Source organism: Gracilinanus agilis, chromosome 2 (assembly GCF_016433145.1).
Source record: "Gracilinanus agilis isolate LMUSP501 chromosome 2, AgileGrace, whole genome shotgun sequence".
NCBI classification, from domain to species: domain Eukaryota; kingdom Metazoa; phylum Chordata; class Mammalia; order Didelphimorphia; family Didelphidae; genus Gracilinanus; species Gracilinanus agilis.
In genome coordinates this window covers 486161207-486173469 of record NC_058131.1, presented here as the reverse complement: position 1 = coordinate 486173469, position 12263 = coordinate 486161207, and the positions used below count along the sequence as shown (strand labels likewise).

Genomic DNA, 12263 nt, shown 5'->3' with positions numbered 1-12263 from the left:
CAACAGCAGAGGTCCTTGACCTCAGAGGAAAATCAAAGAGTAGTGATTCTAAAACGTATTATCTGAGTACAATAAAATGATCAGAGGCTGTTAAGTGATGTCCTACTTGGCCCCTTCACCACAAATGGAATAGAGTCCCACAGGATGCTTACCTGGCATTTCTTGACGTGAGAAGGGACATTAGAAGTACTGTATAAACTTTTGCCATTCATTCAGCAAAACATATGGGTTCTTTATCAGCCAGTAAACATATGCAAACTCCTATCAGTGCCCTGGTTTACATATTAAATTAATGAGGCAATGAATTGGTCAAGATAACTTGGCAAATACATCTTAGGGGCACTCACATAGTGTTTACTGATTAATAAGATATCAATGATGTGTCCCATCTGAGTTAAATGACAAATTCACAAACAGTTTAAAAAAAAAACTCCAGCTTGTAACATAAATATATAGAGATATATGTCAGGATATCCACTGACCTTGACTGGAGATAAATGTCATTTTTGGATACAGAGGGATGTGTTTTTAGTAGAAATGAAAACAGTTCCCTCTCATAGGGTTCTCCAGCTAAGAGTGTTATCACCTGACGGAGTTGCCTAGCTTAGAATAGGCAAGCGATGGGAATTCCCCAGCACGGACAGAACCAGGAAAAGCTGCTCCAAAGATGACTTTTTAAATTGGGTCCTTCCACTTTCCAGGCCTCCCAGACAACTGAAGAGTCTCGTAGCCAGAGACATGAGCAATAAAGTAGGACCACGGCACCAAAGAACAGAGAAACAGAGGAATTCAGAGAGATTCTGGCCAATCAATTCCAAGGCTAAGGTCAAAAGGAAATAATAAAAGAAAAAAAAAGAGGAGGAAAGGAAGACTTTGGGGAGGCAAGTTAAAAATCATGACATCATGGTAATGATTAACTTAATTGAAAAGGAAAACAGAAACAAAAAATGAAGAAAAATTCCCAAGCAGCAACATAACACTGTTCCTAATTGAATTTAACAATAATATTACTGATAAGAATCAAATGTAATTAAGGAAATGATTTTTTAAAAAAGAAAAGGATAGCAAAAGGAGATGAAAGTATTTTTTAAGTTCAATCATCTATTCAACTGAGTTTATTTTCTTAAATAATGAGTGAAAATGGGAATTGAACTATGGAAAGAAGTATACCTTGACCATTTTTCTTGTGTGATCTTGAAGAGGGGAGATGTTAGCATACTTCTATAAACATGATTGGCATTCCTATGCCCTCTCCACTTTCCCCATCATCTGACCTCAACTGACCTAAGAAGAGCACCTTCCTGACATTTTCTCCCTTTCACCATTACCTGCCGAAGGTTGCGGGTCACTTTGACATCATGCCAGGCGTTGTCATTGAACTTGCCATTGACGGGTTCCACAATGGCCTCAAAGGCCCCTGACCCGAGGTTAATGACTAAGGAGACCGCACCATCTTTCAGCGCCAAGTTGACGTAATCAGCCGATTTGCCCGTGTGCAGGATGAGCCCATTACGCTGCCATGTCTTAAAGGAAAGGGTGATCTCGTCGCTGCTGCTCTGGATTGGGTTCTGAGACAGGTCGTAGCACAGGTACTCCGAGCCCCGGAAGGTGGCCACATTTTCATCTCGTGCTGCAGACAGAGAAGAAGGGGTGGGAAGAAAATATAGTTTGTACTTGAGTAGTTGGATTCAAATCTGTTATGGGTGCCAAAAGAAGAACATATTCAGAAGACATCAATAGCCTAATAATAACAATTTACCTCTATTCTCATTGCTGCATGTAATACTCAACTGCACTATGAAAAAGCCAGAAACCATTTTTAGTGTTCATTCGTCTAAACAAAAGTCACACTCAGTAGGTTGTGAGGAGGAATTTCTGAACATTTAAGTCCTTTAAAACAGATAAAGATACTGGTAGAGGAGAAATCCAACATGTCCATCTTCTATGTCCATTTGATTTTTGTATTCCTATGTGGGAGAAGATATTTATTTAACTAAAAATTCAGGGGATGAGTGTTCACACAATTGTTTTGCCACTGACTTGTAATTACTATCCAATGCCTCAGCTCTCTTCATTTGGATAATGGAGTGAAATGGTGTGTTTGAGCTTTTATCTCTGTCGATACATAATAAATAAATGCATTGAACAATTAAATTACTTTGGGCTAAAACAAATTTTTTTCACTATTATAAAAGTAAAGCTTTCTTCCCCAAATCAAATCACATACAACCTCTCTATAACTTAGGAGAATGTAAATTCCTTGAGAGTTAGTGATTATTTCATTCTTTGTATTCATAGACATCTTATCTAGTGCACAATAGCTGAGGAAACTCCCTGGCATATAGTAGATGCTCCATAAATCTTTCTTCTATCTATTATAAATGCTTATTGATTTTATTAATAGTCGATTGCTTAGTCCTATGGCAATCCTGAAGAACACAAAAGTTATGATTTGTTCAAGATCAAATAGTTAGTAAGCACCAGAAGCAAGATTTGAACCCCACCCTAATTCCACTCCCAGCATTCTATTGACAAATGAGACACACTTCATTTTTCATAAAATAACTTAACATAAACGATTTTGTCAGTTTTGTGTATAGGTTTGACTAGATGGCCACTGAGGCCTCCTTCACTGTTTAAAAGCTATCTAAGCTACCCGGGGCAGCTAGGTGGCACAGTTGGGGCAGTGCCAATCATGAAATCAGGAAGACCTGAGTTCAGATCTGGCCTCTGCTGTATGACTCAGCTATATGAAAGAGCTGTTTAACCCTGGGCAAGTCACTTAAGCTTATTTGTTTCAGTTTCCCCATCTGTAAAATGAACTGGAGAAGGAAATGGAAAACCATTCCAGGATCTTTGCCAAGAAAATCCTAAATGGGGTCATAAAGAGTCAGAGACAACTGCTGCTTGGGTGGGGGAAAGGCTGGCATCATTCTAAATTAATGTTCTGTCACTCTTCCTAGATGAAAACCTGAGATGGAAATGTGCCTTTTCAGAAATTAATGTTGAGGAGTGAATACAAAAAATGTGGCAGAAGCAGGGCAGGAACACAATGTTTTAACAAGTCCACTTTGGAAAGTTAGAAATAAGCCTTTCTACCAATTGTAATGAAATCTTCTCCATGTGTTAAAATCCACTTGGGCCCTTCGAATTTAAAGGTAATGAAAATCAGAAATTTAGGGTAATGAATAAAAGGGATTATCATTGTTAAGCTATTTTCCAAGACAACAGATTTTAGAAATACTGCATATACTGTCAATAGCCACCTATGTGTGGGCCTGGTTATTTGTGTACACACATGCTCTCTGTAATAACTAGATTGCATCTTTGGAGCAACGAGGAAGGTATTAGTCTTCCTCCTTGGGTACTTTTTGGGGACATGTACAAATAAAATCACTAGATCTTCTTAGAAGAAAGGATCCCTTTCATCTTCCTCTACACCTCATTTTCTCATTATGCCCTAGCCATGGTAGCATTACAGAAATACAGAGTTGCTAGGCACTTCAGAGTTCGCCTAGTATAAATCACACCCAAATAGAAGACTAACAATCAAACACTTGAAAAAAAATCATCATCCAGCCTTTGCCTAAAGACCTAGAGTAAAAGCAAGCCAATTACCGCCCCCCCCCACACACACACACCAAGGGAGCCCATTCCACTTTTAGCTCTAATCATGGAAAGATTTTTTCCCCCCTTTACTTTGTCTCTTTGCAACTTCCCTTTATTACTCCTAGTCAACTCTCTGGGGCCAAATAAAATAAGACTAATCCCTCTTCCACTTGACAACCTTTAAAGTAATTGAAGACAGTTATTATGTCCCCCTCAAAAAAAGAAAAAGAAAAAAAACTATTTTTTCCTCCTTCAAGCTAGTTGGACCTATGATAGACATGTGATCAATGTTGTTGACATGATTGACTGACAGCTGGGCAACCTTGCATTTTGAAAAATGCATCATTCTGTTTGTCTTGTAAAATAAAAGGAGAATGGAATGCCCACTCTCCCTTCTGCATGTACAATATTTCATTTCATCAGCCCTGTATTCCTTTGGAATCTTGTCTCTTAAGAAGCAATGTTCTTTTCCCTTAAAAAGGGATGAGGTTATAGGTAAAGTAGTCAAAGGGGTCATGCAGGAAGGGAGTTGGAATAAAATTGACCCTGCTTTTGCATCAGTGACAGTCTGTAATACCTATGGGCTGGTATATGGGCTGTGTAGGGGTTGGCTTGAGATGGATAATTAACTGGACTGACAAAGGACTCTTTAGCTGTAGGTACTGTTTATTGACCAATAACTAAAAATCAATTACCCTGAAAGATTTGGCTCTGATTTTCATTAGTCAATAATGCAACTACAGTAAGTTTGGGTTCCCCAGTGGAACCTTGAGCCCAATGGGATGTGACCAGGTTGTTAAATAAGAAGTTGGGTCTGAAGTGGAAAAAAGATGGCAATCAAAAGTGTGAGGGATGGGGGCTCTGGTAGCATACTCCAACTAGAGATGTGCTCACAGAAGAATCCATTTCACATCACTGCTGCGAAGAAGCCATCAGAGGAGCCTCATTAACCAAAAGAAGTTGCCAGCAATGCAACTTCAGATGTGCCGTTTCCTCCCTAGCAACATGAGGTAAACAAGGGGGAGGGTTTTTTACTCTCTGTCCAAGTTACATCCATGCACCTATTCTCCCTGGCTTATTAACCATAGCCAAGAACTGTTAAGCTCAGCTCCTTATCCGTCAACACAACCCTCATTGAAACACTTAAGGAAAATAAATTATACTTCCTAACTTCATGAAGTAGGACAAGTCCCCTCTCTTTGTTTTTTGTTTTGTTTTGTTTTTGATCTTCATAATAGCACCACCATTTTCCCAGTCACCCAGGCTCAAAATACCGACAACTTGATTCCTTCTCCCTTGCCTCCCACATTCAGTGAATTCACAAGTCCTATTGAGCTGGCCACAGCAATATTTTCCACTCTGCCCCTTTCCATTTTCATTGCCATTACCATCCTAATCATGTTCCTCATGACCTCTGGTCCAGATTACTCAATCATTTTCTGACTTGTCCCTTTGTCCCTTAATTTCTCACTCTTCCAATCTACCTTATATACTGCTTCCAACTTAGTCACAGTTAGATATTGCCTCAGAGCTCATAGAATTACAAATTTGGGATTATAATGTATCTTAATACCATCTGCCTGAAGCATCCCATTTTATGGATGAGGAAACTGAGACCCAGAGAAATTAAATGATTTATCCAAAATCATAAAAGCAGTAAGCATCAGAGGCAGCATCAGAACCCCAGTCCTCTGACTCTAAAATAAGTGTATTTCCTACTATACTATATGTACTATTTGTGCATTTTGGAATGGCCAGGAACCTGGGAGACAACATCTCCCAGGATTCCCCATCACAACTTCCTCAGAGACATCCCACTTCCTTTATGGGAGGTGTCTAAGAATGTATAAGAGAGAGAGGCACTGGTGCTTTCGGCACCTTTTTTGGAGAATTGCCTTTTCCCCAGACTGAGGAGAGCCTTTTTTCCCTGGAGAGCTTTGGCGATCTACCTCCTAGCTTCCCCAGACCTTTTCCCTTTCCCAACCTAAATAAACCCAGCTTATTCTATCCCTAAAGTGTGACCTGATTTTGTGGAGCTCCCAAGGGCTTGGCTTAATTTCCCCACTGGGGCTTGGGGGCTGGGGACCAGTTACCCCAGCTTCCCTACCTTCTCCCATTCTCATCCTTCCTCCTTTTTTCAACAACACATTTATGGCAACCAGACACATAGTTTTAGAATCAGAGGTCTTAGGTTCAAATCCTGTCCCTTAGGATGATTCCCATGCTAGATGAATTGTACAGAGGATAGAGGCTTGGAATCAGTAAATTGAAGTTAATGAGTTCAATCTAATGTCAGACACCTACTAGCTCTGTGATCCTGGGCAAATCACTTGACCTTGTTTGTTCTAGTTTCCTCATCTGTCAAATAAACTGGAGAAGGAAATGGCAAACCACTCCAGTATCTTTGCCAAGAAAACACCATAGGGGGTCATGAAGAGTCAGCTAGACTGAAAAACAATAAATTCTAAAAGAGAAAAAAGTCTGATCATAGCACCTCTTTGATCAAAACATTTTGAGGTTTTTCCTTGGCTTAAAAAGTACGAATTATTTTCTTTGACATTTAAGTCTCTTCACAATTTGGTCTAGACCTGTTCTACCCACTTTATTTACCACTCTTCCCCCTTGTACTGAAGGATATCCAATACTCCTGCAGAAGATATAATTTGAGCTGAGTCAGGAAGAATGCCATGGAAGTCAGGAGATGGGAGAAGGGAGAGCATTCTGGACAGAGGATGGAGTGTCATGTTCAAGCGAAATCAAATAGACCAGAATAAACGAATCCTAGATAACATTTAGAAAAGTGCAAGAAATTTGGAAAGGAAGCCCACTGTATGAAGAACTTTAAAAACCAAACAGAACATTTAATTTTTGATCTTGGAGATAAAAGAGGAATGATGCTAGAGTTTATTATGTAAGGGTAGGGGGATGACATGGTAGGATCTGCCCCATAGAAAATTCTTTTGGTCAACAGAACGGATGACAGATTGGAGTGAAAAGAGACTTGAAGCAGGAAGACCAGTTAAGAGGCTATGACAAAGAGGTCCATGAGATCCAGAGTGCTGACCTTTTGAGTAGAGAGAAGGGGGTGTAGACAGGAAATGTTGTGAAGGTAGAGACAAAACATCAGACTGGACATGCAGGATGAGAGAAAGTGAAGAATCAAGGTTGGCAGCAAGATTGTAAGCCTGAGTGAATGGGAAAATGGTAGCGCCCATAACAGTAACAGAAGAGTTGGGAAGAAGCAAGTGTTTATGGGGGATAAGATATTCTCATCCTGAAGCATTTTGTAAACTCATCATCCAGAAATGATACTTCTTTCCAAATTAACCATAGCACTTTGTATCTCTCATTGCATTTTCACATTCCACCTTATTTTTAGTTTATTTCTCTCATCATCTTTCCCCCAACCAGACAGTCAATTCCATGAGAGCAGGGACCATATCTTATATCCCACTCTTTTTTCTATCCCTCCCAGTGCTGAGCATGGTCTCTTAAACATAAAGTTTGCTGAATTGAAACCTGAAAGTGAGTAATCAAATGCAATCATCATCCCTAAGCATTTTCTCAGAGGCTCAGATTTCCAAAGAGCTGCATACATGATCAGCAGCCACCTCTGTGATTATGTGTGTGGTCCTTGGCTCAACATATGGTACATTATTGGGCATATTCAATAAACATGCAAATCAAACTTTGTAGGCCCACTCAATTAAGATAACTGGGTAGGAAAAGAGCACTTTTAAAGATAAGTCTAAATTAATCACAGAGTACACTTCTAAAGGAGAAATGTTTGACACAGGGTAATAAGATAAGGAGGAGCAATTTAGCATACTAAAGAGTGCTTAATATTTTATGCTTGAATATTAATTTACCTAGAAGCCACCATGGTATAGTGAATAGAGTGTGAGGGTTGAAACTAGGAAGATCTGGGTTCAAATCCAGCTGCAAATACTTAGTAGCTGTTTGACCCTGGTCAAATCTCTTAACTACTGTATTTCCCTAGGGTTTATCTTCTAAATCAGGGCAAGGCAGTAGTCTACTTCATGAAGGGATTTCTCACACCTAGAGCCTCCCATCCAGGTGAAATCATAGCCCTTTCACATAGTTCTATACATTCATTCACATCAAAGAACACCAAGGTATATTTAAAAAAATGGACTGATCCATTTTATAGATTATTCTACACAGTTAAGTGACACAGTGGTTAGAGCATCAGGCATGGAGGCTGGACAACCTGAGTTCAAATATGGCCTCAGACACTTGCTAGCAGTATGAACCTTTGCAAATCACTTAATCCTATTTGCCATTGTTTCCTGATCTGTAAAATAAACTGGAGTAGTTTGTCAAGAAAACCCCAAATGGGATCATGAAAAGTCATAAATGCCTGAGAACTACTGAACAACAAAAACACAGATTATTCTGAGGTAACCCTCTGTATCAGGATTCAAGGTAGAAACAGAATCCTGGAGAAACTGATTCTAGTTCAGAACTATCGCCTTCTTGGTCAAAGAATCCATCATAATCACCCACTATTAGAGTCAGAAGAAAGGTTGGAGATTGTCTAGCCCAATTCTTTCATTTTAGACTTAAAGAAATTAATGCAGAGGAAAGTTAAATCATTTTCCCAAGGATGTAGCGCTTGCCAGTGGGAAAAACTAAAGGAAGTTGAGATGTTCTCAAATTATCTCCTCATTCAATTTGAAGAATAACAGTCTATGATGTTCCTTGTTCCTCTCATTTCATGCACACCTTTTGCTGATGTTATAAGGTCCACTAAGTACTACCAAAAGCCCTGCAGAGCTCTGGAGAGCCTTTGAGGTCAGCTATAGACCATCCAGATCTCAAAGGAACTGAATAGGAAATAAATACATTGTACTCCTATGAATCCCATTTATTGATTCTTGGTCTTGACCTGACCCTTTTGGGATTTTCTCTGCTCCTTCCTTCTCTTCCCTATTCAGAGCATGTAGATCTCATTCCTTTTGAGTGAAGAAATCATGATAATGACATTGGTATGGAGAGGATGCAGCAAAAAATAAAACAAGAAATAAAAGGGAAGTGAGAAGATGCTTATGTAAATCACATGCATATTTATGCTAATGTTGATGCAATTAGACCAGGGAAGATTCTATAGCCAAGAGTTATCCTATGCAAATATCTAGTGAAGACTGCTTCCTTGGTTCTTCCATCCCCAACTTCCTAAGCTCTCTGTTCAATAGTGAATTTGCTTCCCTTGTCTCAGAATTGGTTGACAAAAATACCACATCTCCATCTGTCCTACTCTTCCCTTATGTCAAAGGCCAATAAATTATTGGAAGCCTCAGTCTGAATCATGTATAAGATAATTGGAATCATATCAAAAAATGGGTGAGGATTTTTCAAAAGAAAAGAATTATGACCTGTGCTAACAGGGGAAAACCTAATTATAAATAAATAAATCCCATGGTGCTTATTCCTATAGAAAGAATAGATTGGGTTGCCTAAACTCAGAAAGAAGAGAGTAAGCAGGGCTCCTTACCATGGTACTGTTCTTTGCTGGAGAGGACCTACAAATGCATGATCTGTTTGTCAGCCCCTGAGAACCTACTGAAGACAATGGAGAGGAACATGAGGAGAAGGAAATAGGGAGCTGGAAAGAGGTGATGGTGTCAGAAGTTCTATCTGAGGAGCAACAAACCACCTACTTAAGGCTACACTTAACAAGTTCTAGATCAAGTTCTAGACTGAGAGGAAAGAAATCAGGAGGGTTGATACTTCATGGAAAATACTGACCTTCAGAGCTAGGAAAAGGTAAATTCAACCCCAAAGAGCTGCAGAAATCTCCATGCAAATTATGACCATTATTTGGGTGAATTATTAAAAGATTATTTCCTTTGGGTGATATTTTGCTATTTTGTTTTAATTCATTTTTCTTTTTGACCTAGACCTTTGATTTCATTAGAATAAGGAACTCCCAGTGAGAAAATTCACTCAACCAATACATATCATCAACTAATCTGGAACTTATTCTTAGAGAGTTGCTTGGGAACACAGAGAATAACTTACTTGTCCAACACAGTATATGTCAGAGGCAGAACTCGAAACTAGGTCTTCTTGTCTCTAAGGTTGGCTCTCAATTCACCATGTTTCTCATATTAAACAATTAATTTTTGAAGAAAAGAAGTAAAGTATCACTCCATCCATGGAATTTGTCCATTAGAAGTACTCTGCCCCTGCATCCTCTCCTTCTGTCTGGATGGCTCTTCTTAGAACTTTCACTTAAGGAGGTAGCCAGGCCAGCCACATTTCCTTCCTCTCTAAACTGTATTCTAGACTTCCTCTACCATGTCCCCACCACAGGTACCTTTGTCTCCCCAATTCCTTTATGCATTGTCTTCTTCCATTATGATGTGATTTTTTTTTTGCCCTCCATGAGGGCAAAGACTGTCTTTCTATTTAGATTTAATATATGTTGTCTAGTGTCTGAAGAAAAACATAAACAAGAGAAATATAGGATTTAGAGATGGGAGATGATATCCTGATCATCTCTTTCAGAACTGCAAATTTTATAGAGGACAAAACTAAGATCCATGGGGGTTGTGATTTACCCAAGGTCACACAGGTTAAGATTGGAGCTCCAATTAGATGGTAAATGTAGCATCCATTTCATACCTTGTAGTGCCTCTTGTAACCCACAGCTAAAAGAGGTTGAACTAATTGATCTTCCAGGCTATCACAATAATTGCCCTTCCTCTCTTTCCCTACTGAAGGCCCAGCTATTTTCTTATCACCTTGGAGGTGACTCAGTCTATGGCTATCAATAGGCCTAACGAAATGCGACAGGCCAAATAGTTACAGCAATGCATTTTCAAGGCCAATCAAAGCTCAGGACTATTTAAAATCATGCAAAGTCTGTTTCTGAGACTTCTGGCTACGTCTAAACCTCAAAAGGCTAAGGGAGACAATGCAGTCACCTTGTATGGATACAAGCTAAATAGATGGAGAAAATGAATGCAGAGAATTATGTAACAGCATAAAGAAGCTTAGCATTCTGTTACGACTTGGCAACCCAGAAGCATTGACTTAGCTAATGGCCTGTTTAGATACATATAAATTATATTACCCTGAAGTTTACAATCAATTCCATAAGTGTTCAAATAAAATGTCATCCTCACCGCATGAAAAATATAGCTAAACTATATGTACAACAGTCATTTTCACATTATTTGTAAATGTCTGATGGATTAAATAGTACATGCTATGTGGACTTATAAAAATCAGGATATTAAATTCAGTTTACATAGATATGTAAAATAGTGGTTTTCAAATGACTTGCTAATGTAAATACTGATGTACTCATGGTACTAAGGAAAATTTATTCAATTTGGTGTACCAAAAAAAAAAAAAAGCCTGTCAATTTATATAATAAAAAGTACCATATTTTGAGTCAGTAAAACTGGGTTCAAATTTTAACTTTATCCATCAATATCTATCTGACCTTGGGCAAGTCATTTAATCTCTCTGGGCATCAGGTCTCTCTTCCATAAAATGAGATGATTGGGTCAAATGTCCTGTAAGATCCATTTGAGCTTTCACTCACTGACTCTGTTTTTATTAAAAATTTCATCACATGTAAAAACATTTTATTTAATTAATGCTTATCAAACTTTTCCCCCAAAGAGTTGTGGAACAACATGACCAATATGGAAATGTGTCTTGCATAACTGCACATGGTCCAGATCAAATTGCTTACTGGCTCTGAGAGGGGACAGAAAAGGGAGGGAGAAGATTTGGCACTCAATATTACATATAATTGGGGGGATATAAAATATATTAAAAATAAGTTTGGGAGAAAATCACTCATCTACTTCATGGAGCTTTCAATGATTATGAAAATAAAACAGTATCCCCTGGTGACCTAGAGAGTTTTGCTTCATGTGGATCCCGAAGTTGGTTGTCACCACCGGATCCTACATTTCTGTCTTTGTAGAGGCCATTGTCTATTTCATACAATCAATATTTATTGAGTACCTGCTTTGTGCTAGGATACCTACTTTGCTTGGAGATACCAAGAATAAAGCAATCCCTACTTATAATGAATATACATGCTTACTGGGTAGACAATAAATACATATAAACACACATAGAGTATAAATATAAAGTGAATAAATACAGATGTAGCAAAAGTAGCCAGATATAATTGTAGTTTGGGCACTTGTAGTTAAGGGGATCAAAAAGGGCTTAATGAGGAAGGTGGTGTAGGCACTCCAGAAAGAAAATTAGCCAAACTCCGAGGGCTCATTAATTAGAACCTTGAATCTCCTACAAATATGAGATATTATTTGTAGTATCCTTGATTATTTCCTTTAGAATCTACAAGACAGTAAAGAAAAGTGGAACAACTGAATAATAATTTTAAAAAAAAGCAGCTAGGTGACATAGTGGATAAAGTGCCCGGGTCAAAGTCTGGAAGACACATGTTCCTGAATTCAAATCCAGCCTCTGACACTTCATAGTTACCTGGGCTGTTCATTTAACCCTGTTTACCTCATTTTCTTCCTCTTTCAAATAAACCGGAAAAGTAAATGGGAAACTACTCTAGGATCTTTGTCAAGAAAACCCCAAATAGTGTCATGAAAGGTCAGACAAGACTGAAATGACTGAACAACAACAAAAGG

At 38.6% G+C, this 12263-nt stretch overlaps 1 protein-coding gene across 4 annotated transcripts in view; it reads right to left on the bottom strand.

The window, feature by feature from the left end:
• NRXN3 (neurexin 3) overlaps window positions 1-12263 on the bottom strand; it is a 2038283-nt gene that overhangs the window by 1499333 nt on the left and 526687 nt on the right. For all 4 annotated transcript variants that reach the window (XM_044664970.1, XM_044664971.1, XM_044664967.1 and 1 more), the window contains one exon: window positions 1329-1630. In XM_044664970.1, the coding sequence (XP_044520905.1) occupies window positions 1329-1630 (302 nt within the window). The remainder of the gene's footprint in view (window positions 1-1328; window positions 1631-12263) is intronic.